The sequence below is a fragment of the Sitophilus oryzae genome, unplaced genomic scaffold (genome assembly GCF_002938485.1).
Source record: "Sitophilus oryzae breed Bouriz unplaced genomic scaffold, Soryzae_2.0 scaffold_806_pilon_pilon, whole genome shotgun sequence".
In the NCBI taxonomy this organism is placed as follows: Eukaryota; Metazoa; Arthropoda; class Insecta; order Coleoptera; family Curculionidae; genus Sitophilus; species Sitophilus oryzae.
Genome location: NW_022147424.1, coordinates 854,782 through 882,368, shown reverse-complemented (window position 1 = coordinate 882,368; position 27,587 = coordinate 854,782). Strand labels below are relative to the sequence as shown.

At 33.2% G+C, this 27,587-nt stretch overlaps 1 protein-coding gene across 5 annotated transcripts in view; it reads right to left on the bottom strand.

Annotated features, from left to right (window-relative positions):
- Positions 1 to 27,587, bottom strand: part of LOC115888704 (scavenger receptor class B member 1) — a 165,561-nt gene that overhangs the window by 12,149 nt on the left and 125,825 nt on the right. For all 5 annotated transcript variants that reach the window (XM_030908503.1, XM_030908500.1, XM_030908502.1 and 2 more), the window contains 2 exons: positions 13,827 to 13,987; positions 6,105 to 6,246 (listed from right to left, as the gene is read on the bottom strand). In XM_030908503.1, coding sequence (XP_030764363.1) covers positions 6,105 to 6,246; positions 13,827 to 13,987 — 303 coding nt within the window. The remainder of the gene's footprint in view (positions 1 to 6,104; positions 6,247 to 13,826; positions 13,988 to 27,587) is intronic.

The window sequence follows — 27,587 nt, the reverse complement described above, 5'->3', positions numbered from 1 at the left end:
CGATATCTTATCGTTCTGAGAGTTTTTAAGGTTTAATTTTAGTATCGTTTTTGTTGCGTACTAATTTGTAAATATTGTTAAATATGAATACTGAACAGGACACGAGTAGCAGGAAAAGACGAGATGGTGGCAATGTGTGTGCTTACAAAGACTGCAAAAATAGGTCTTATTCTTCGACAAACATAATATTTCACTCTTTTCCAAAGGGTCCTGAAAAGTTATTAAACTAAGAAAGAAGACTTAAAGAAGTTATTAAACTAAGATCGAAGACATGGTTAGAAGCTTGTAATATATTTTTACAAAAAAAATTGAGCAACTATTTTTTTGTACATAAACTCCACATTGTGATTTTACACTTGTTCAAGTCCATATGTAAAAAAAAATACACGTAAATAAAACATTTCTTACAAATCGACTTGGTCACTTTATCTTGTTTACAAACGATATACAAAATATTGCTTTTATTATCTTTATTCCCCGACAAATATGTTTCTAATTATAATTTATTTTATATAATATTTAGAAAACTCATTTTTTTTTCGTTTCTATTTATTTCTTTACCCATACAGTAACTATTTATAAGCTATACAGGCAAGTTTTAATAATAGTCTATTTTAAATTTCCCGCGAAAAAATTACGAAAATTTAAAGGGACAAGGGAGACGAGGTCACTCTCCCCACCACTCAAACATGAAAGGTACCGCGCGAACTGTCGTCTCTTGTCTTATCTACTCTTTGATCCTGATTTAATTTATAGGCGCAAATATGACGATTGACAGGCGTGACAGTTAACTTCTGTGGTTGTGGTTGATGTTGATGTGAGGTTATGTGATCGAAAATCTCTGGAAAACCTCGCGGAAAATGTTTGTTCCTGTCGTTGTTGTAAGTTGTAAAAAGGCGCGCAAAACCGTTTGGCAAAGGGACGTGATATAAAGTTTCATCAGAGAATTTACGAAAATTTCATCATTAAAGCTGATCAAAGAAGTTAAAGCTGATATTGTAGGTAAGCCAGGTAAGTTTAAAACATTTAGGTTGCTAGATATATTTGAACGATTATCTTGTTTCTATGATTCATATTTTAGATGCGCATGATAACACATCTGAAGATCTCCCTCCAGTGGTTGTCCAAGAAGAAAATACACCAATACATAACATTTCGGTCAGATATATCACTATTATGTTAACTGTTCACTTCATATTGGTCAGTGTAATCTGAGAGAAACATGCTTAATTTAAAAATTAAAGACAATGCCAGTCCAAGAAGATGTTTTATTTTATAATTCACCATTGTCTCCCATTTTCATTCATATTAAAAGACATCTTAAGTACATTGTTAAAATATATCTTAAAGACATTGTACTCAAGACGTCTTAAAGATGTTGGGTTTTTTAACATCAGACGTTGGTAAGATGCCTTGTAGAATGTAGAATGTTTAGGAGGGGAGTTAATCACCGCGACCTTATAGATCTATTGTGTGTTCCCCTTTCTTGAGTTATAACGAGTTATAACTCATCATACAGTCTCAAGGCTTTAAGAAAAGCCAGTATCTGAGACGGCTCCACAGAGGCCAGCTCTCCATCCTCGACATCAGACGTACCAAGGTTCATGGCACGAATGGTCGTCGTCTCGGCGCACTCAGTGATAAGGTGTTCTGGTGTTTCCCCATTTTCCTCACAAAATCTGCATTCGCCGTTGTTTCTCAGTTTCAGCCTACTGAGGTGTTCGTTGAGGAGACAGTGTCCTGTTAGAAACCCCGTGACAATCCGAAGATTGTTTTTACTTAAATCAAGGAAAACCTTTGATTTTTCTCGGTCATAAGTTCTAAGGAACTTTTTCGAGTGTCTTAGACCGTTGGAGAACACCCATTCCAAGTTACGGATGGGGTCTTCCAGATTCTTCAGTTCCGCTTTCAGTTGGTTCCCGTTTGGAAAACAGAATGGTTCTGGTCCAGTTAGTGGAGTGTTCGCTCCTTTTCTAGCTAGATCATTTGCTTTTTCATTGCCTTCTATCCCTTGGTGAGCAGGCACCCAGAGTAGGAGGACTTTATTTTCTTTGTCTAATTTGTTGAGCTTCTCCAGGCATTCTTTGACCAACTTCGAATTGATGGTTACTGAGTTGATCGCGTTAGCTGCTTGACTATCGGATAGGATGGCAATTTCCTGTTTTCGATAGTTCCTATCTAAGATAAATTGTACGCATCTTTCGATAGCGCAAATTTCTGCCTGAAGGATACTGGGGTAGGTGCCCATTGGTTCGGAGTATTCAGTTTTCGGCCCAAATACTCCTATCCCTGTCCCTGCTTTGGTTTTGGAAGCATCCGTATACCACATGATGGGATGGTCTTTTATATGCTGAGTAAGCGTCTCTTTCTTCCAATCCTTTTATTACTCAATACTACAGTGAGGTGTTTCTCAAAGTTGTAAATTCTTGGTATGTCATCCACTGGGAGTTGGAGAAGTGGAATTTTCTTTTTGAGGGTGTTCCAAGCCCCTGACCTGAAAATTCTCCCAGTACTGTTTCCGTCAGTAACCATTCTAATCATTGTCGCATTGGCATAACTATCGACGACAATGTGCAGTGGTGTTAGGTCTAGAATGACCTCCATTGCTGCTGTTGGACATGTTCTCATGGCACCTGTGATGCAGATACATGCCAGTCTCTGTACTTTGCACAGGTTTTGCCTTGCTGTACGTTGCTGTAGATGCCTTTAATACGTCTAAAGGCGAAAATAGACGTCTTTGAGATGTCAGTAATGTTGAAACAAGTTGTCTTATAGATGTCTTTAAAATGTCACTGTGCTGTCTGGAAAGAAACAACGTTCCCTTATTGCTGATCTAAGGGCCCCTCGAATCTACCCCATTACAGAAAAGTATCTACTTCTTTTAAAAATTCGCTTTTTTCTACTTATTTTCACTTCTACATACTAATTTAACACAAAGGCTTAAAATTATAACATTCTTTAAACAATATTTCTGCGTGTAATTTTTGTCTAAACAAAATTTCTATATAAAAAGTAGAAATTCATTTATACATTCTATTTAATACAACTACCTATAAACTTCGTTAAATAAGCACTTAAAGTAAATAAAGTGACAAATTAAAGAACGCTTTTTGCAATTAAGAACCGCGTGGAAAAGTTACACGGTACCATAGTGTAATTAATTAATTTTTTTTCGGTAAATACGTTAATTAAGCCTTCTTTTTTCAAGCGCTGCTCACTTAAATTCATTTTAAGGATATAAAATGACATTTCAAAGTCCACAGATGCAGAATAATTGAACTAAGTACAACAATTATCGTAAAAAAGTAAGAAAAATCGTTTTTAAGTAAATGTTTGCGTTTATTTAATCGTTTAGTTCGTTACAATTAATATCAATTATAATTAAAAAGAAATTAAGAGTATAAAGGTTAAGAAACTTATAATGTGTGTACAGGGTGGCTCGAATTCGACGCTCATCATTGGGATTTCGGAAAGCGTAAGAGATACAGGATCGGTTAAATGGAGACAAAGTTGCGCAATTTGATGCTCAATAAAATGCCGTATTGCATAATTGTAAAAAATTTGTAAAAATTATATTAAAAATGCCAACAAAAGATCTTAAGCCTGAAAATGTATAGTGACCTATTTTTAATCCTTAATAAGCAATATACTTAGTGTGAATGAATAATCTGATTGAATTTTCTACGGGTATATCAAGCAATAAGTATGAGAAAAGAACGTACCTATTCATAATGAAACCTTTAGATACAAATTTGCTCTATAATTAAGATCGATTTCTTGTCTGTATGTCTGCAACTTCCGTCTTAGTTCCATTGAAAATCATGACAAACCCGTCTTAATTAAAGCTCTTGTAAAATAACTGTTTAATTACTAGATTGTTCATTGTTGTTCGTAATTAAAAAAACAGCAGAAATAGTACTGTAAACTATAGAAATATTTAAATTATTACAAAATATATTTATAGGCCAGTAAGCGAGGATAAAAAAACTGGCGCCGCGAGGCACGTATAACCGCCCATACTAAAATATGTTAATATCTCAAAAACTGCGACTTTGACTGATTTTGATGTTATTAAAAATTTTGTTGCAAATATTATTCCTAATCTTAAATTGAAAACAGCGTTTTGCTAGCTACTGTAATTTTGGAGTTACGATTTTTTTAAATTTTTAACTCCCTCCCATACCCCCTTACCAACCCCCCACCACCACCCAAAAACGAATGGCCAGATTCTCGTTAAAACCGGTTTAGCGGTTTTTGAGTTATCGTGTGATGGACGGACAGACACACAGACAGACCTAACCTGTTGGTATGGCCGGCTAAAAATAGGGTATTACCTCTGAATTCTTGACACCCGCGCCGATTAACATGAAATTTTAACAGTGAATAGAGATATAATATGTAAGAAACAAAAGTTACATAGTAGCGATGTATGCTTACACCTTAGGAATGGGTGCCACCCCTTCTCGGGGGTGAAAAATAAATCACCCATTTTAATTGCAAAAATTAATAAAGCGATGATTTCTAAGCAAAAAATGTTCTATAACATTTTTTCAGAAAATTCATTTTTTCCGAGTTATTTAGAATTGAAAATGTTGATTTTTCATCTAAAAACTGCATGTTTTTCTGCCGTTTTTTATAAATAACTCGAAAAACTTGCGTTTTATCGCAAAACTCATATAAAACAAAAATAAAGCTTTTGGAATAACTAATCGACTAATTTTTTTCTGATTACCGTAGGTGTAATATTAGCTGAGTTATCACTCTGTAAATATGATTTTAAGATTTTTTAATTTTCGAAAACTTAATTACAACCTTTTGTTGTAAAATAATGTCGAAAAAAACACATTTTTCGAAGAAAATGAATATGACCGTTTTTAAAGTGCTTAAAAAGACCTTTTAAATGCTTTTTTAAGCTGTTTTTTCAAGTTCGTAGCTCAAACACTCGCGGAGTTATGATAAAAATAAAATGGCCACCTCATTTTTTCGGAAAAAAATTAACAAAGAAATCTATGACTAAAATCATAGAAATACAAACTATCAATTTGTAGGAAATTACGCGAGCTACAAATTATAACCTCTATAGTTGAACAGTCTTGAACTCTTCATTCTTACGAGATTTTTGGGTTGAAAGGGCTCAAAGAAGGTGTTCCTTACACGCAAGTCAAGCTAAAAAAAACGTAATATCTACGAAATAAAGAGATCTACATAAAAAATTAATAAAAAGATTAATTAAGTAATTAATTTAATTACTATGCTCTCTGGAACAGTATGCGGCCCGTCTGGCTGCCGATAATTTAGTCCTATAAATTCTAGTATTGAATATAAATCGAACATGTTTCCATAGCGCAGTGCGTAGAGTTTCCGACCACGAACCGATGATTCAGAGTTCGAATCCGGGTCAGGGCAAAGGCTTTTTTATTTTATTTTCGTTTATATTCTGATAGAAAAGTATTAAATAAATCTGGTGATTAAAAAAAAAACAAATATTTAATACTTTACTATCAGAATATAAACAAAAATAAAATAAAAAAGTCTTTGTCCTGACCCGGATTCGAACTCTAAATCATCGGTTCGTGGTCGGGAACTCTACGCACTATGCTATGGAGACATGTTCCATTAATATTCAATACTAGAATTTGAAGGACTAATAAAAATGTAGGATCTTCTTTCAATGCGCAGTAGGGAACGCAAGGTTTACCGGCAGCCAGACGGGCCGCATGCTGTTCTAGAGAACATAGTAAAAGATATATCAAAGAGCCAGACGTCTTAAAATACTTGTTTTTCCGACGTTGCTAGCTCTCGTACTATAAATTGGGATTTGATAAAAATAAACTTGACATTATAAAATTTAAATTTAACGTAAAATAGCAAAAATAGCATATTCAAATCTATAAAGTCATTGAAATATATAGAAATTATGTGCTTGAATTAAAATGTAAAAAAAATATACAAATGACAACAACTGTCAAATCGATTGGTTCCTATCATTCCAGATCATTTGGGAATCAGTCATCAGACAAGACTGACCAAAAAAAAAATGTCACTTCACTGCGCTGTTAGGCGGTACCAAGGTAGGTAGCTAAAAAAATGAATTATGTACTCACCAACATAGGAATGTTAGGTACCACGACGACATCATCCTCAGATCCAGCGGATAGTGATTCGTCAAAGTGGTAGATTTTTTCGGGTAGGAACGTGACTGTGCCGTTACTGTTGAACGTCAAGTTTTTCTTCTCCCATTTTTGACTGTAGAAACAAATAAATAAATATTAAATATCTATATTTAATTCATGTACAGGGTGTCCCATTTTAGTTGAAATCATATGGTATCTCCGTTATTAGTGAAGATAGAAGGGTGCGGTTTGCACAAACCTGTGCCACTTTTTTATCAAACGGAAGATGCCGTAAACAAAATTTTCATAGCTCTCTTTGTTTCTGAGCTACAGGGTCTTTTTGAAAATTTTGCAATTTGGGACACCTCCTGTATCTCTATTACTGTTAAATCTATCGAGAAGGTGAAAACTGTTTATTGTAGAACTTTTTACGTAGAATACAGCGACGTAGTCTGTTGTTATACGAAAAGAATATTTTTAAAGATATGAACTAAAGTTATGTTTTCTTAAATGGAACACCCTTTATATTTATGAATTAAATGATCGGACTTGCCATAAGCTTCTCAAAAATATATAACACTCTATATTTATTTTCATTATTTAATGCAATATTTAAAAAAATATATTAAAAGATCATATTTATTAGTAGGCCGTGATTGATAATAAAAGAAACTAAAGAATTATTAAAAGTAATATTGCTATCTGTCTCTTGTTTTATTTTGAGAGCCACTAATTAATTCTTTGTATATTAGGGAAACTTAAATCTCTACCGCTATTTGTAAATCTTGAAAGCTATCTTATTGGAACTTTTAAATATCCCTTTAGCTAATTTACGTGAAATATAGTTTCAGCAAGATGGGGCTCCCCCCCCCCCACAACTTAACTTACAACGAAAATATTAGAATTTTGCTAAATTATTATTTCTCAAATCAATGAATTGGAACCAATATGATGACCTCCCTGATTCCCGGATTTGTCCGTTCTCGATTTCTGATTTTAGGGATTTTTGAAATATGAAATATATCGTGGCAACTAATACAATGTCGAACACCTGGAAAATGCTTTAATAATGCAAGCTTTTAGATATTTGCAAACCCATCCCATTATAAACTAAATTCCGTTATAAAAAAGAGAAAAATATATTCAGAGGTTCAGTGGTAACAATCCAAAAGTAAAATATATTAATCCCAAATAAAATTTTAATATGTGTATGTCTATTTTAGTAAATACCATTTTGATTTTGTTATTTATCACGGCCTAGAAAATGATGTATTTTAAATATTGCAGTAAATATTGAAAATAAATATAAAGTGGTATATATATATTTGAGAAGCTCATAGCAGCGGATCATATGACTTATAAATATACAGGGTGTTCCATTTGAAAAAACCTAACTTTAGTTCATATTTTCAAAAATATTTTTTTCGTAGAAAAACAGACTACGCCACTGTATTCTACGTAAAAAGTTCTACAAGAATCAGTTTTCATCTTCTCGATATCATCTATAATAACGGAGATACGGGGGCTGTCCCAAATTGCAAAATTTTAGAAAAGACCCTGTAGCTCAGAAACGAAGCTATGAAAATTTTGTTAACGGGATCTTTCGTTTGACAAAAAAGTGGCACAGGTTTGTGCAAACCGTACCCTTTTATCTTCACAAATAACGGAGATACCGTATGATTTCAACTAAAATGGGACACCCTGTACACGTTACAGTAAAAGCTAGCAATCAGTGAATGTTAATAATTATTACTAATAAAAGCTCATCCCACTCACTGATTTGCTAAAACTATGTACGTCAGTAAAATTTCAAAAACTAATTTTGAAACAACAGTATATTGTTTTATTAGGAGTAAAAATGACACTTTTTGTGTCCAGCCTGTACGTTTGACGTTACAGGCGAGACACAAAAAGTAATTTTTACTCCAAATAGACCCTACTGCTTTTTTTAAAACGTCAAAAATAAATTTTTAAATAATTTTAAATGTTCCAAATACCTAACATAAATAGTTATTTTTTATACAAGACGATAAAATGGTATTTTATCGTCGATCGAAAAGATTAATTGGGGGAGACGATTGAGTTCGAGAGACGATAATGCAATTTTATCGTCGTGTTTTTTATCGTCGTGTATATAAAAAAATATTCAGAAATTATTATTTCAAGGAATTTATTACGAGTAGAAAAAATATTGTGCTGGGTTGGCGTTGGTTTCTCTGTAATTTGACAAATAAATAAAGCTGTCTCTTTAGCTGTCAGTTTTGAGTCAATATTTTTTAATTCTCTTTCGTGTCGATTGCTGATTGAATTGGAGCCAGAAATGGCTCAAAACGAAATAAGTAAATTACCAACAGATATTCAAGCTGAGGCGACAAACGTCAAATCCAAGCTACTTCCATTTAAATCCCGAATAATTTATGAAAAGGAATACAAAAATTTTCAAAAATGGAAGCAATTAAAAAACGTGCGAGAAGAAATAAAGTTTTTAACCTATCCTCGCTGTTAAAGTATCATTTAATCTACCTTTACGGTTAAAGTACAATTTTATCTACTATTTTTGATATATATAAGGCAATTTTAATACTTGCTGTGGAAAAAAAATTAAAGTTAATACCTTTTAAGTAATTATATATCGAGAAACTATGGTTACGGCTCGTTGAATTTGGCACTTTATGTCAGTTTAATAATATATTTTTCTACTTTAATGCTTAAAGTAGAAAAGTGCTTTACTTTTATGCCTAGGCGTTAAAATTACTTTTTTATGTTGTCAATCACGTCGCAAAAACTAATACTTTTGTGACGTTTGAAAAAAAATCTATTTTTTAATATATTTGATAAAAAACTAAGTAAGTATTGTATAAAAGAAACAGAAAATAAGGAAATATTACTTAAGAAAACCCAGTGACCTACTCCATAAACTTGCGTTTGGTCTCTTGAAACCAACAACCGTGTGAAAGTGATTGATTATTCATAATTATTTGCAAACGAAATCTTAAAGAATACGAACCGACAAAAGTAAAAGTTTTATAGACATATTATTGAACCTCCGTAACCTGAGGACCACTTCACACACCAGCGGTTTTTCTTTACTCGTTTGATTTAACACGATCTTTTATATAACCTGCCACCTCTGAGAGACGTACGCCAATGATTGCTCGTGTAGCAGGTACCGTTGGTATTATGCTTAGATTAGTCTAAGGTACCGTATAATCGAAAAAAATACGGCATCCAGTTGGCTTGGAAATGAACATCGATGACATTCCCCATATAATTTTACATGTAAAATGACAGCGATCTTCATTTCATAGCCATCGCTGTATTGTAGAGGGAAAATGACTGAATTTTTCTATAAAACTCATATTAATTAACTTAAGCTTCATTCAGAACGTCCCAATTAGTGGAATAAATTAGGGGTTTCATTTAGCGTAGAAGTTTGTTCCTTTAATATCAATGTAAGCATTCAGAACGTCAGAATTAGTGGTAGACATTTTCAATTAGTAGAAAACGTTAACATACTTTTGACTTTTCCACTAATTATACTTCAACATTTGCGAGAAATGTAATTTTGGACTTTGGTTATCTTCCGTCAAGAGAAATTGTGATTAGAAATCAAAAAATTATTGTTTTATAAGCTAAATATTAGGCTTTCTCTATGGAAACAACAGACCACTAATTTTAATGTCTAAAAAACACAATTAAAATGAATAAAATATCCTGGCAACAGCTTGCGGTAGCCTGTTGTATCCATAGAGAAAGCATAATATTTAGCTTAGAAAACAATACACTTTTGATTTCTAACAAAAATTTTTCTTGGCGGGTGATAATCAAAGGCTAAAATGACATTCTTTGCAAATTTTGAAGTATAATTAGTGGAAAAGTCAAGACTTTGTTGATTTTTTCCACTGATTTCGAGGTTCTGAATGAATCTTTATACAGAACAATCAACAATGGTTGAACTCGTTGGAAATACAGGGCGGAGCCTATTATACGACTCGGAGGCTCAAAGGAGAACGACAGCTTGTATTAAAATAAAACTTTGTGAGCATATGTAGGTTAACTTAGAGCATCTTTTAATAATATATAGATTTCTACAGAGTGTCCTCAAAAAAGACTAAATAATAAATTTCAATAAATGGAATTTACCCCGTATATGGTGAGAAAAATTTAATATTGAACATTGGTAACTTTTAAAAGCCCAGGTTATTCTTTAATAACTTACATTGTTAAACCTATAAGTGATAACTTCTAGTTACGTAATCGAGGGCGCGCTTTTTAAATTAATTGTTACCAATCAAGGACTGAAATTTAAATTTCTCGCTAGGGTTTCAACTTGTAGATCTGCTGTAAAAAAGGTTGCCACATATATATATTTATTTCCTGACATTGCCATTCGGTTTTGATACTTTAGTTTTGTATTACGAGTTTTTGGTTTAAATTAATTATGTTGTGATGCTTTAAGCCTAAAACTTTTTGCTAGCAGACCTTACAGTCGATCATTGTTCTTTACTAATAACTATTATTTATTAATTAATTTATTTGTCTAACTCTCAAACTATGATTTTCTTAGATATTTTCAATTTTTTGATTTAGTGTGAGTAGATCTTTATTATTTAATCAAATCTAGGTGGCTACGATATGACAGCCGTTACTTTAAGACATTTATTCTACGGCAGAAAGAATCGATATGGTTTTATCATTTTTTTAACAACATTACATACCACTTTTTAAATAAAGTAATTAACAAATGAAACAATAAAATGTTGCTCTTGTGTATTATTGAATAATAAATGTATTATTATTATTATAAGGTCATCCTGTCCGCCAATGAACACCGAATCGTGTAGCATGTTCCGTTTTGGTGACGTAATTGCGATCAACGCAAAGAAAGTTCACAATGTAAATACATAAATTACATCCTGTGTCGAACGGATTGCATAACTTAACTTTCTTTTCGGTATAGGTCACGAGTTTAAAGAAAAAAAATTAGAAGCGATGCGATGCCTTGTGAAGAAATGAAGAAATATAAAACAAATGAATGAAATATACAGGGTGAGTCTTAAATAAGTGCAAATATTTTTAGGGGTAGTATATTTCGGCCTGTAATAGGCTTGGTGCATTCTCTGCCGGTGCTGCCACCATCGGGGAATATCGTAAACAACTAGTACTTACAAATACACGGGTTTAAATAGCGAGAATACGAAAAAGTTATTATTTAATTATTCTAAAAGTGTTAGGAAGTATAATTTGTGAAAATTCTAAAAATAAAAATAAAAAAGTAGATATTTTGATATCTTGAGAAGGTCTAACTTGTAGTATAATTTATTATTCCAGTTAAAAAATTTTTGGATACGGTAGCGAGCATAGTTTTAATCACCGGTTTTGCTAATTGGGCATAATTGGGGCTATTTCGGCTATAATGAAATTTTTTAAAGGTATATAATTTAATTTTAGAAGATGTTCATGAAACATAATCACTAGTTGATTAAAAAAGTATACCATTAATATTGCAAATTATATTTATCCTCTCATAGTATATGTCTATTTAGTTTTTTGACTATGTAAAGAGCACTGTGTTTACTCAGTTATTTTGCAGAACTGCTTGAATCCATTTTTGCTTTTGATCAAATCGGTGTGAAAAACTATGAAACTATAAAATGTTGTTTCGGGAGAGTTGAATATCGGGGAAAGTTGAGTTATTGAATGTTATTTCACCCAACAACGCCCTAATTAAGCTCTCCTTTACGCGTTAACCTTTTTTCGGCAATTTTATTAACATTTGATATTGTCACAACACTACACGACGCACAGTGCTTCGATCATATGGCTCTAGAGGACAAAAATGCAAAACTTCTCTTTTATTGTAGGCAATTTATTCAAACTAGGTTTATTTGACACATATAATGAGTACTCTCATTGTACTAAAAGATGATGTTCTTAGTCCCACGTTTATGAAAAAAAAATCTGATAAATAATAAAAATGTTGGAGCTGTGTTCCATCTAAGGAAATAATAATTTATAATATGAAAACGGTGTAAGTATTAAAAAAATCCCTGTGATAAAAAAGAATTGAAATAACATTAGAACATGATTCCTACAATATAAGCCTAATATAAGATAAAAATGTTTTTCTTTAATGAAAAAGAAACATTAATGCTATATTTAATTAAAAAAAAAACTTAAGATACTATAAATTTACTTTAGGACAACAAAATGCATAGATCGTAACTACTCTGATTCAGAAGAATCACTGCTGACAGAATCTTCCAAATTTATAGTATCCAAATCACAGGTAGATGAAATATCCTCACATATTATAAGATGTTTCTGTACATAATTTTCTAATATGTTACTTTTTCGCGTTGTTTCGCGTGTTCCCTTTGTTGGTATGAGGGGTTCGGATGTTAATAGTTACCTCTTTAAGAGACCATATCCATATATTATTTTTTCCTTTTCTTTGGTATGAGTTTTTATAATAAATTGAAAGATGGAAACTTTTTTTTATGCGACGTTTCGCTCCAACATAGTGGGCTATTTCAGGCACAAGTGGTGTCTTATTTGACTGGAAGGTTCATCAATATCTAATAAAGAACACATTTTTTGAAATACAAATAATTTTGAGTTCTTGTCCTTATGATCAAGCTAAGTATTAACCAGATCGGCATTGCTTATCAATTTTACTCCATTTGAAAAGTATTATAAAATAAAGTTCGTCGCAAGCAGACGCAGGTGAACTATACAAAAATTAAAAGTGTATGAATATGATAACAAATATATTCAATAATTACGATATGTTTTGATATGTTTTTTTTAAATGCCTTTTTGAAGTTTGAAAACGTAAAATTTTTATACCCATTTAAGAATCATCTTAAAAAATAAATAAAAACTAAACAATCACGAACTTGTTTAGAAATAAATTTAAAGTACATACCTTGTTTAACAATATCCATAGTGGCTTTCAATTAAGTATGTACCGTTTAACTCCATAATATACAGAACTACTATGAATGTTATTCTTTTCACTGATAAGATAATGATCGCAAAATTTATTTTTAGTGAAAATATTTGCTAACAAAAAACACTGATTATGAAAAATAATATACAGGATGATTGAACATTGCTATAAGTATAAAATTACATATTCAGATATTAGTAAATTTTAACTTTTTTTCGATTTTTGTCCATGGGACGAAGCACTGTGCGACGCCTCGAATTCTTGTTCACTTATTTTTTACTACCCGAAACAGCGTTAAATAAATTTCGTACCTAAATGTTTTGTAGTCTCAATAAATGCACTAGCAAAAAAATAAAATACGTAAATATTATGACAAAACCACGATTTCAATATTATTTTAATACGATCAACATGACGGCGCGGCGGCTGCGGCGTGAAATAAGTATACTGATAATTTCTGATTTTTGCCGTTGAAGCGCTGCGGTCTGAATTTGTTGAAATCAACTGAAATGCACCAAGCCTATAGAATCAAACGCATATTTTCCGTAGGCACCAATACTTCCATGAACTACTCGGTATTTATAGTAACTGTAATTAAGTTATGCAATATCTAACATTTACTAATGTTTACGTTTTTAGAAACGCAGTTAAATACATTCAACGTTATTTGCGAATATGAAAAACGACTTGTTCCTCTCATTTTTCCTTTATTATCTGACACGAACCCACCACACCCGTTATTTGCATAGTACTATACTTACACGTATACGTAAGGCCCCAGCTCGTCCACGATGGGCTTGGTACCATTGTTAAGAAACTCGTCCGCGTTAGTAACGTTGTAGATGTAGACTTTTATCATTGGCACTACTGGAGGTTTGGCCCACCATTCTGTCACTTGTGAACCTTCCCTTAAAGTTACTTCCTGTAAAAAAAAGATTTTTTGTTAATATTTGATTCAAAGCAGACAAATATCTTTTTGTTATTAATCTACAACAATGTAATAACACGCAAATTTTAAAATAAGAAACAAGCAAAAAAAGGTACCTAAATACGTTTATTTATTGTAAACGTTAATTATAATATCAGTACAATTGTTTAAATTAATTCCAAACGATGACAGGTGAGTTGAATTTTTAGAAAGTAAATTTATTTCCTGAGTGCTTGAACTTGTTGAAGACCCATCATTGCCAGAAATGTTACCCAAAATATTACATGACACTTTTTTCTTATTTTCTTTGGAATTTTCTATATAGCTCTCTGTCACTGTGTTAGTGCGCCATCCACCATGTCTTTTAACAGTTAATAAATCCACTCCTGAATCTGCAAGCAACGATTTACGGAAACAATGTCCAGTGTATTGTTGTGGATTTGGAAAACTTAGGAACAATGCTATTTTATACGGCATTTTCCCTAAAGTATTAATGCCAACGGGTTGCTTAATACATTTTCCATTTCTGTACCCCACAAAAAATCGAGTATGCTCTGTGTTGCTTGGCCGCATAGCTATATATCTTCGAACCATTTTCACCATATTTATTCCTTCAACATTCCCTTTCGTTATAAAAAAATCTCGTTATATCTTTGTTTTCATAAATGAAATAATGACGTGAATGCATTGTCCTTCATCTTTAACATTTTGCAGCTGCAGATTTGTCAACTCGATACGCCGGCAGGCTCCCGCAAGTCCCACTATCAATGAAACTTTTGTCAGGAAATAAGTTTTATCATCGGCTTCCAACAAAAAACGAGTTACGTCTTCTTTTCTTAAAATTCTCGATTTTTTTGACCGAAATCCTTCCGATTTTCTTTTTAGAAATGCAATTGAATCGACGTACTTACTAATATCTGTATTTTTCTTCACTGATGTAACTGAACGTAGCATGGAATAATATACCCAGAGTGATGAAGCCTTCCAATGTTTTGAAAGATGTTCAAAATATGTCAGGAGAACCTTTTCGTTACTACTATTCTTGATTCCTTTGCCTTTACACCAATCTTCAAGTTTTACATAGGCTTGCTCGTACGTTTGTCTTGATTTTTCGGGAAGTAGGGAATCGACAAAGTTTTGCGCAATGCCCTCAATATCCGAAGGGACACTTTTAGAATCAGAATCACCCATATAACCCATATTAATATTATTTTATGCTTTTTGCTAAAACTGAACATATAACACAAAATTGAACATCGATAATTGAGTTGTCAAAGTCAAAATGGAAACAATCAACAAGCACGATTACCACGGCGTCGACTAATATTGGCATCTGATTATTTTGAATTTTAATTTTTATGAGGATGTCTCTGATATTTTAAATGAAATCAAATCTCTTTGGATTGTCCCTCGTGTCGCGTCGTAGATTAAATTGTGAATGATACACGTTCTATACGAACTTTTTAATGAAACTTGTGTAATTAACCAAGTAAACTTAACGTTACACGCGTTTCATTATGATGTTCGTATCGAACTTGTATCATTAATAACTATTATATGCATGTATACATGTGAGTAATGTCTGTATAAGTAGTGGCTGTTGAATAAAATAATTTATTTATACTAATTTTAAACTAATCATCTTAGATAGGAACTATCGAAAACAGGAAATAGTCATCTTATCCGATAGTCAAGCAGCACTAAAAGCGATCAACTCAGTGGCCATCAATTCGAAGTTGGTCAATGAATACCTAGAGAAGCTCAACAGATTGGGCAAAGAAAATAAAGTCTTCTTAACCTAACCTAACCTCACCAAGAGATAGAAGGCAATGAAAAAGCAAACGATCTAGCTAGAAAAGGAGCGAACACTCCACCAACTGGACCAGAACCGTTCTACTTTCCAGGTGGAATCCAGCTTAAAGTGGAACTCAAGAACCTGGAAGACCCCATCCGTAACCTGGAATGAGAATCCTCCAACGGTCTAAGACACTCAAAGAAATTTCCCAGAGCTTACTACCGAGAAAAATCAAAGATTTTCCTTGATTTGAGTAAAAACAATCTTTGAATTGTGGCGGGGTTTCTAACAGGACACTGTCTCCTGAACGAACACATTCATCATTACTGAGTGCGCCGAGACGACAACCGTTCATGCTATAAACTTTAGTACGGCTGATGTAGGAGATGGAGAACTGGTCTCTGATACTGGCTTTTGTCAAAAAGAGATTCAGAGAGAGAGAGATGTATTGGTTTATAGAGCGCATCAACAGCGAGGGTTTTTTAGCTCTCAATAATAAATCTTTAGGCAATGTGAAGTTATTTTAAATTATTAGAAATTAAAGTTTTTTCGTTATGTTGATGCGGACTAAGAATCCCATAATTTTATTAATCGTCGAAATGTTAAAAGACGCGAAAATATTCTTATAGGTAACAGCATTAAAAAATCTAGACCTGGGAGGCAACAGGAAAGCATTCAAAAAAAATGTGTCTGATTGACATTAACTTATTGCATTAGGTGCATTTCGGAGGGGGTTCATTTCTAATGATATAGGATTTGGTAAGATATGAGTGTCCTGTGATGGTTCTAACAACTTTACAGAAAGATCCGCGTTCAAGAGAATATATATTTTGATACAAATGAAAAGGTGGCATATGTGATCTAAGTTTATTAGTTCCCTCGAGGATGTCCCATTCATTTTGAAGCATACTGAATAACACATTTTTGTGGAAAGTTCTGAAATCGACAACGGATGGAGTTCCTTCAATATTCTGTAAGAGCGTTGCCTCGTTAGCCAATTTGTCTGCTCGGTCGTAACCAGTAATGTCAGAGTATCCAGGAATCCACATAAAGTTAATATTGTAGTAGTATTTCTTACAATGGAAAGATTCAGCCATTTCAATTAGCAACAAACTCAGACTACTAAGAGCCCTAATTTTCCCCATTGCCAATTATGCCTCACAGACCTGGACATTGAAGTTGGCAATGAAACGTAAAATCGATGCTTTTGAAATGTGGTGTTATAGACGGATGCTGCGAATACCGTACACAGCTCACCGTACAAATATTTCAATACTAGAACAACTGAATATCGAATCTAGACTGTCGATATTAATAAATCAGTCATACTTAAGATACTTTGGCCACATATCCAGGAACACCAATAGCCTAGAAAAACTAATTGTGGAGGGAAAAGTGAACGGGAAACGTCCTAGAGGGAGATCTCCAAACCGTTGGGTGGACCAAATGAAGACAATAATAGGTCATAGTCTGCACGAGGCCAGTACTGCTGCGCAAGACAGAACAACATGGAAAGACACCATAAATGCGATCATAATGTCACCATTCTCTTATAGAGTAATAGGAAGGAGGAGGAGGATTTCTTTCAGTAAGTTTATATACTAGATCTTGAATGCTGCAGGTTAGAGAATTTTTGAAGTTGCACCTTGAGGATAAACTAGTTTTTGAATTCCTTACTTTGGTTAACAGCTTCATAGGATGTCCATAGATTTAAATTTTTGAATTGAAGAAGTGGCTAAAAAGTCAAATAACTCAGCAACAAATTGCTTTAAAAATCATCAATATCATCAATAAGAATCTTCGAAAAAGACAATATCAATTAGTAAAATAATGATTGGAGTAAATATCACTGAAATATCAGTGAAATACAACCGAAAAGGTGCATACAAAACCGAACTGTCTGGATTAAACTTTTTACTCAATCTAGCAGAAATAATTAGGTTGACTTTACTTGGTTAAATTTCAAAAATTATCACGGTTAAAAAAATCCTTACAACAAAACTAACGTTAATATTAGAACTGATATTTTTTAAATGGATCGACTGAAGAAACACTCAACAATTAACAATTATAATCATAAGATTTATCTCTGAAACATGCCGATGTTGAAACTAGTGAGACATTTGACACAAATACAGATTACAGTACGCATTTTTTCTTAATTTCACAAGTACTTTTCGGTGATGGTTAGTACTCCCTTGAAAGATTGTCATCTTAGATTTAATATTTATTCCTCATTCCTCTCGTTGAGAGAATATTAATATTTTGTATGGCTGTAGTAAATTTCAAAACTTATTTCACAGAAGTCAGTGTGTAAGGATGGTATACAAGGTGTTTCCAAAAACACGTGCCATCTCTCCTGGGGAGATTCTTTACGTAAAAATAAGATTTATTTTTCGTTTCAACACGGGTTTGATTCTGCTTTGTTTCGTAGCTACATCAGGAGGTAAAAATCTTCATTTTTTGTTCCAAAGTGCTTTTAGCGATTCGAATAAAATTTGGAGGGTTAAAGTAACTTTGAGTGCTACCCAATTTAATGTTAAAAAAATGTCGACAGATTCCCCAGGGACGTATGTACAGGGTGGGTCAAATTCGACGCTTTTAAATGAAAACAACCTTTTCTATAGGAGATAGACGAAAACTAATATCGGTGTCTGGAGTTCAATTTATGTCAAAAACATGATGGTGAAAACCGCATATCGATATCTGTTACCGTTTCGGAGTTACGGAGCGTTTTTCAAAAATATGCATTTTTAACAAATCGCTGTAACTTTTTTGCTATGGAAAATTTTGTATTTTTATGAAAACATTTCCAAAGCACCGTTTTACGTAGAATTTAATGGTTTAAGTATAATTTTTTTAAAATTAATAATTTAAGAATTATCAACAGAAAATTTGATTTTTTATATGAGACACCCTGTATATTTTTAATTTATTGAAAAGAATTTAAAATTTCCTTTCCAAAAATATAACATACTTGATATTTTGCTCGATTCCTCTTCGAGAGATAGAGTATACAAAAATTTGCCCCCTTTAAATAAGTAGGCTTGGAATGGCACCGGCTGTAATGCAAAAAAATTCTAGCTGTGAGCATCAATGAAAACGAAAATAATATTTGCTATGGGAGATGCAGAATTTTATAACAATTTAAAATATATTTAACCAACATCAACACATTTAAACTATACCTGATAACAATAAAAATAAATAGCAAACCAAGACATGAGATTTTGCTGCAGGTGTTCGACCGTCTTCTGTTATATCGACCATCTTCTGTTCTGGACAGCCGTTTCTGAACATTTCTCGCGGAATTCATTAACTCAGTGGGGGTGAAAGATACCCTCTCGTAGCTGATAAGTATTTCTAATTCTTGTCTAGATTATACGGAAGAATAAGGGACCTTTATTCTTCCGCAAATATATCCATAGGATTAGATCCATGGGCACTAAGTCAGGTGGCCTCGACGGCCAACGGCTGGGATCTTCGTTAGCTATTCAATTATTCTTGAAATTGGGTGCAAAAATTTGCTGATAACTTCAGCGTTCTGAGGCGGTGCCTCTTCTTGCTGGAAAAATATGTTTTCGAGTTCCATTAAGGGCATATCATCAATAAGGGGTCCAAATCCTACTAGTTAAAAGTGGCGAACTTTTAAAAATTCTGTATTTCGAAGTGGAATATAAGAAAACATCAAGTGTGCTATATTTGTGGAAAGGTAATTTTAAATTCTTTTCGGTTAATTAAAAATATAGAGGGTGTCCCAAATAAAAAATCAATTTTTTGTTGATAACTCTTAAATTATTAATTTTAAAAAAATTATACTTATACCATTAAAGTCTACGTAAGTTATTGTTGAAAATGCACATTTTTGAAAAACACCCTGTAACTCCTAAACGATAACAGATATTGATGTGCGGTTTTCACCATCATGTTTTTGATGAAAATTGAGCTCCAGACACCGATATTAGTTTTCGTATATCTGCTATAGAAAAGGGTGTTTCCATTTAAAAGCGTCGAATTTGACCCACCCTGTACATATGGGATATTACTGGAATATTTTTCTAAAAAAAAACATATTGTGCACCATATACTTTTTACCCTTTTTAGCAAAAGTGTGTAGGCTATTTAATACTGATTAGAAGTGGTGTCTTAATATTTTGTCCATTTCGATCTCCTAGCCTATTTTTTAAAAGTTTTAACATCCTGTAACTTTAAAACTGTGCATTTCCGCACCCATATTCATAGGAACTTTTTTATATTTTTTGATGAGAAATCAATGAGTATTTATTTAAAATTTTGGCAAGTTAATGACATTAAAATGTTTTAAAGGTTGCTATTAAGCCGAAATTACATTTACGAATAAGTCGTATACGACTAAGCGATTCGTATACGATTTCGTATATGTAAATAGGAACTCGTAGATCGTATACGCGTATGTTTCAAAGTTGAGTGAGATCCGATTTCATTACGAGTACCGGTTTTGTTTATTGACAAAAATGGCGGCAAATAAGTTAGCGCCGGAGGATATTGATGGATTTATAGATCTTTACCACAATATGAAGTGTTAATGGGATGTAAGAAGCAAAGAATATAGAGATCTTAAACACTTCTTGATTGTAAAGGGGCTTTAACCCACACTCGCCTTTTTTTCTAACAATCTGTTGACATTCTATTCTTTTTTTCATTATTAACATTAGAATTCCGGCTATAGCAGCACGCTTTCTTTTACTAGGCGCCATATTTACACACTTTAATGGCATACGATTCTAAATTTAAATGTAAATAAAATTCGTACTCCTATACGAGTACCCGTATACGGTTTACTCGTAAATGTAATTTGGGCTTTAGAATAATTGGATTAAGATTCTATTACGCTGTACTGTTCGCTCTTAGGGGTTGGGTAAAGCGGGTGTGTGGCCGAAGGCCGTGCTTTGATTAAGGCTTGATTTAGGTTTGCAGAGCTTCAGCATTTGCCATAAAATAGCGAGCAATTTGTTACAAAACCACATAAATTATATATCACTGTAATCACAAAACTTCAATCTATTTCCGTATTGTAACAGAATTTTAAATTATATCTATATTTTCGAGAAAATTTATGCCAAACATAAGGAATATTTTGTAGATATTTGACTATCAAAATCGTAAAAATAAAGAAGTTGTCTAAAAATGTGCTACAATACGGATATAGTATAATCCTTTATCTTGAACTTCCTTCTTCATTTGTATACCTAGTCATACCTAGCAAGTTTTACATAAAACATTAAATGCCGAACGCTTATTTTGCTACTTTTTCAGTACAACTTTCGCTATTTTTACGAAAGAAATATCTCCATGAGAGATGATCCATGTTCTTTAAAACACCCTGTATACAACAATAAGTTCTTGAATAATTTTTAATTGGCGATTGTCCATTACAAGTGAATTTTATGTAAGCTAACCTTGTAAAGCATTTCACAGTGCAATTTGCATAAATATAAACGGACTTCTATCATAATAATAGAATTAAGGTAATACCGTACGAATAACCGCTTTTGTTTAGACTATAGTTCATTTTATGGTTAACTGGAATATAAAACTTAAAAATTGTGCCGTACTATAGAAAAAAAACGGCATCGAAGACGGCTGGGAAATGAAAATCGATGTCAATTTTGGCGAGATCAATCTCTAGACGTTATTTTCAAAATCTGTCATGTTTGCTATGTAAACATAGAACATAAAATTCCATTCAAATTATCTTCTCTTTCAAGAAGTACATTTAATAAACCCTTAAAAATAACTTTTGTTCTTTATTGTGAGTGCATTATTCACTATTTTCAAAGATATATCAAACATCAATATAACAATTAGAACTTTTTAATAATTTAGTTTTAATTCTGAAGAAAAATAATACACTAAGATACAAAAAAAAACGCAACGGAGAAATTTTTAGTCAAATTTTAAAGTGTTATATTTTTGTTATTTTTAGCCCTATTTTCATGATTTTTTTAGCAAACTGTATATAATTATATCAACCTCAGTTTTTTATAAACTTTAATATTTGGCATATTATACAGGGTTAATCCAGAGGTTGTTTGTTTACCTTAACTTTAAAACACCCTGTGCAATAATTTCCTGTGTAATTTTTTCTAAAATATAAATTTACGGTCAGAACCATGTCTCCTGAGCATTTTGTTTTTTGGATCATGTCAATACATGCCTTGGTTAATTTTTAAGAGCGAAATTAACCGATGACGATCAAGTTGCAATTTTTTCAATTATCATTACATTTTGATGTAATTTTTTAATATGACGAGATGGTTTTGGTGACTATTGTCATAACGTCATATTACGCTGCATTGGATAATCCATACTAAATTTAAAAAAAACGTTAAAGACTAACGATGCAGTCCTGGTTTTCATAAACATTAATAACAATAACAGAACTAACGATATTAAAGAAAATAATTAATACTCAAGTGTACAAACATTTACAAAAAAAATAGCCTAATAGTTTGTATTGCCCTCCCTTTGCTGCTATAACCAGGGTTCGGAAAACTACATGTTACTTATAAAAACTACATAAACTACATTACATGTAATTAATGTAGTTTATGTAGAGGGTGTAGTTTATGTAACATATGTATGTAACTGTCACTAAAATCTTTCAAATATCAAAGGTTTGAGGTGAGGTTATAATAAGTTGAAGCTTTAGAAAACACATCATGTATTTAAGAAAACAGAAGAAATATGGCTTTAAATATAACCATTCACATCATTTTATTTAGATTCCTCATACAAAACAAAATTATTCATAATATCAATAGATAGTTTATTAACGTAGTTTTCATGTAGTTAATGAACGGAAAAAGACGTAGTTTTTGAAGAAAAACTACACGTAGTTAATCAGGTAAATTACGTCTTAATTAACTACTTGCAGCCGAACCCTGGCTATAACTGCCTGCGTATACGTCCGTTCATACTGTCATTGAGGCTGCACATTGAGGTTACAGTGCAGTACCTCGTATCATTTTTGATACGATTTTCCAGGAAATCCATAAAACATACCTTATTTTACATTAAATTATTATTTTTTTTTTGAAATGAATTATTATTTTATAGAGCCGAAATATCAGTGCTCTATTACCCAATAAAATATTTTGAATTATTATCGTGAGAATATTGCAATTTTTTTTTAATAACAATATAATTTTAATAAAAAAAAACATATGAGGTCGTGCCTTGTGACCCTCGATATATCATATTGCGTTATGTTTTCCCATTCTTCTTTAAGGACCAAGCGAAGTTTATTTAATGAAGCTGGTACGGCTTCGTGACCTCTAAGTCCTCTAACCCTCCTGTCAAGTATTTCGTAAATGTCAAACATGATGGGCAGTTCATAGTAGTATTATATTACATACATAGTTTTTTTTCGTGATGATTGTGATCGAGAAATTTTGATTGTGATGTCACGATATATCCTTGTTTTTAAAGATCTAGAAAAGAATGGATTATATGCTTGAATAAGCGATTTTCAAGACATTTTTTAAAATGCAAATGTAGGTAGGAGTGATTCATGCTGTAAATAATTAAAAGTTTAATAATCATATACACTTATTTCAGAAATGCGTCATAAGATAAGTAATTGATTCGGTGATTAATTATCTATGTTTCTTTTCATCACATCAGAGTTCTTTACAAAAATTTTAAAAAATATCATAAACTGATCTTCCAAGTCAGTATTTTTATCTGCTTTTATGACTACTACTATAAGTTCAGTTTGCAGGTCTGTGTAAACATTTATACATTTATAGATAGATAGATTGCTTTATTTGACCACATTTTGTACAAACAAGATACAGTTGTAGCATGTCATAAAAACAGTTAAATATATACAATAGAAAACGTAGGTGAAACTCAGTTCGACTTCAGAAAGGGATTGGGCACTAGGGAGGCTCTGTTTTCAATACAATTCCTAATCCAACGAGCACACGACGTCAATATAGATGTCTTTGCGTGCTTTATAGACTTCGAAAAGGCCTTTGATAGAGTCCAGCATGACAAACTCATCTCGATTTTACAGGAATCAGGAATAGACGATAGAGATACAGAGATAATAGCAAAACTTTATCGTCAACAAAAGGCCGTGGTTCGAATCGAGAACGAAACTTCAGAAGAGTTTAGTGTAAGGAGGGGAGTGCGACAGGGCTGTATATTGTCGCCTCTGCTATTCAATGTGTACTCGGAACATCTATTTAGAGAGGCACTGGATGGCACAGAGGATGGGCTGGTAATAAACGGAGAAATAGTAAACAATTTGAGATATGCAGATGATACCGTTCTGTTGGCCGATACCGCTGGCTTATAGATCGTGTGGCGAATACATGCAGCAGATACGGAATGAAGATGAACTGCAAGAAGACTCAAACGTTGATCATTAGTAAGAACTACATCAACAACTTTCAGTTCACTGCTAACAACATCGTTCTCCCAGCGGCCGAGACAGTTGCATACCTGGGCTGCACCCTGACTAAAGACTGGGACCACTCTCGCGAAATAAAACACCGAATCGAAATCGCGAGAGGGACATTTAACAAAATGCAAAATATACTATGCAACCTGTCGCTCAACGTCCGCACTAGAATCAGAATCCTGAGATGCTACGCGCTCTCAACCCTTTTATATGGAGCAGAGGCGTGGACCCTTACCGACGCATCATGCAAGCATGTGGAGGCATTTGAGATGTGGTGCTATCGGCGCATGCTTAGGATTTCGTGGATGCATCGCGTGTCAAATGAGACTGTACTACATCGCATCAACAAGGAGTTGAAGTTTCTGGGAAAGGTCAAACGAAGAAAACTGGAATACTTCGGACACATCATGCGGAACGAGAAATACCGCCTATTCCAACTCATACTGCAGGGGAAAATAGAAGGCAGAAGATCAGGGGGACGCAGACGAATATCGTGGCTGCGAAATCTACGAACATGGACCGGATTGACGTCAACAGCTTTGTTCAGAACGGCAATGAACAAAGTAATATGGATCAATGTGATAGCCAGCATCCAAAGAGGATAGGCACTTTAAGAAGAAGAAGATATACAAACTAAAATTGAAACAACATGTAAGTAAAATACAAATACAGTGTATAAACAATGAATACAACATTTAAGTTTTTTAAGGTCGGTGGTTAAGGTCATAATATTAAAATATTCCGCCACCGAGTAGAACGCATGGACTATCAGAAAATTCTTCAAACCTGCCCTAAATTTACAAATATTATAACTTTTGACGGAGGTAGGAATCATATTATACAATTCAACATTTAAAGAGTTTCTTGAAGATTTGGTGAGCCTAAATTTATTTGCTCTTAATAAGATGAGCGGATCTTGTTCCATAGTTATGTATACCAGAGTTATACAAGAGACTATCTTTGTTTTTGTGAATTTCTAACAATTGAAATAAAATGTATAAAGATGGCAGAGTCATTATCTGCAAATTAACAAAGTGTGTTTTACAGTGATCAAGGTAACCCACTCCTGCGAGGATTCGCACTGCCTTCTTCTGCAATTTAAATATTTGTGCGGAGCTAGCTGAGTTGCACCACAGTATCACACCGTAGGAGATACGGCTATGAAAAAGCGCATAACAGACATTTAAGTCCGATTGTTGACTAATAGTATACTTTAATTTTCTCAACACAAATAAGGCGGATGACAGTTTAGGTCGTAAGGATTCGATGTGAGGGGGCTAATCAAGTTGACCGTCAAGTGTTTTGGTTTGGTTTGGTTGATTCCTATTGATTTTGATTTTGATTTTTTTATTGATTCCTAAAACTCTAGCACTTTTTTTACCAGAAATATTATGTGTAGTGGAAAATATATTTTTTTGGGTTTTATCTGAATTCAAACTCAGGTAGTTACCAGAGAACCATTTTCAGCTTTTAGGACCATGTGCTTACTATTTTCTTCTAATTCTTATATCTACAGGCCATGAAGAAATTTCTCAAAACATACGACCGAGAAAAATCAAAGATTTTCCTTGATTTAAGCAAGAATAATCTTCGTATTGTCACGGGGTTTTTAACAGGACATTGTCACCTCAATGAACACCTCAGTAGGTGATGTTTAACCACGAATAATACAAGGAAATATACCACAAATTGTCATAAACCATTGAGCTTACTAGCCATGTGTCAATCTCCAAGTTATTAGCCATGTATCAATATCCAAGTGTCGTAAAGAAAAGAAAGAAGAAAACATTCGACCAATGTGTACTACCGGTCATGACCTATGCATGCGAAATCTGGACCACTTAAAAAAACGGACATTATAAGGAAACTGCAGGTCGTACAATGCTCAATGGAACGAAATATGCTGGGAATAACCAAGAAAGGCCATAAAAGAATGTAGCGTTTTTTATAAAACATTACCACTGCGAACGGCAACTTTTCATCGGAGAGCAGTTGTGGATAAGGTATTTCACTAGAAAGAAAACTAATCAATAACAATAAACAAAAAAATATAGATATTGGGCGCCAGAATGAGGACACCATGAATTGATACAGCCGCAACTACTAACTAGCTTATAGATGGGAACGAAGCAGCATGGGGCTCTAGCTACATCCACGCTGGGGCACTTTATATGTAAGAAAAATCATTCCTACTGGGGACACTCGTCCACAGGACATCCGTACATAGGATAATGGTACAAGGGTACCAACACTACCCGTACCTTGGACCCTAAAAATACGAAACTCTTATTTAAAACCGAACAAGATCTAATAAGCAAAATAAACCTACCTCGAAATACTTCCGAGGGCTCTATAATAAACAAAGGCAATTGTCCTTTCTTCCAATACACATTCTGGAGGACACAAGCAAAAGAACGCCAACGTGCCAGCAAAATACAAATACAAGTTTAGATGGGACATCCGTAACTCTACCCTGTTGCTTTGAAATAGCAGCTGATTCCGATTATACAGCAAGATTTAAATAATTACCATTTCTAAAAGCCGGGTGACCAAAAGTGAGGTTAAAGCGCAGAGCATAGATAAATGCAACAAGTTTAGATTGGAAAGCCCGTAAAAATTTTGGGTCGCGAAATTATTTTGGGTCGCGACCGTTATACGCGATCTGGTGCTGCTATAGCGGTCGCTAAGAACAACGGCAAACAAAAACAGAAATAATTTTCTCTTGTCAAAGTCAGAATCTTCAAAAATCATAATAATCTTTCAAAATCTAAACCGCTCTCATTAAAGAAATTCCGAAAAGTGTTTATAGCGTCCATTTTCAAAGTAATTATTGTTATCTTGTGAGTTTAATTCAAGTTTTATTTACTCCAACCGGTGATAATTGTGAAAAAGTGGCATTAAAAACTTAAAAAGCTGTGCTATGAACTGTGAACTGCAAAAACCATCGTGGATCGTGGCATAACGTCGGTTTTCAATGTTTCATAGGTATTTCATACATGCGTCCTTATATAAAATAAAGTTTCTTGTATGCAACACACTGTATTTTATTTATAAAATTAAACGAAAATAATAATAAATTTGAATAAACAATATTTGGCGATATAATTCCGGAAAAAGCCGAACCGCTCCGAAATTTTCAAAAGTTTTGGGTCGCGACCGTTGCAAGAATAGCGCCAAATAGTGTTTACATTGTCCTACCTCTACACTCCATACATTAGAGATGGGCAAAAGTAACCGGTTTTTTGAATAACCGGTATTTTCCTCTAAAATAACCGGTTATTTAAAGGTAGTTTTTTTTTCACCAGTTAACCTAATAACCTTGCATTACGTTCAATAACCTATAGCCGGTT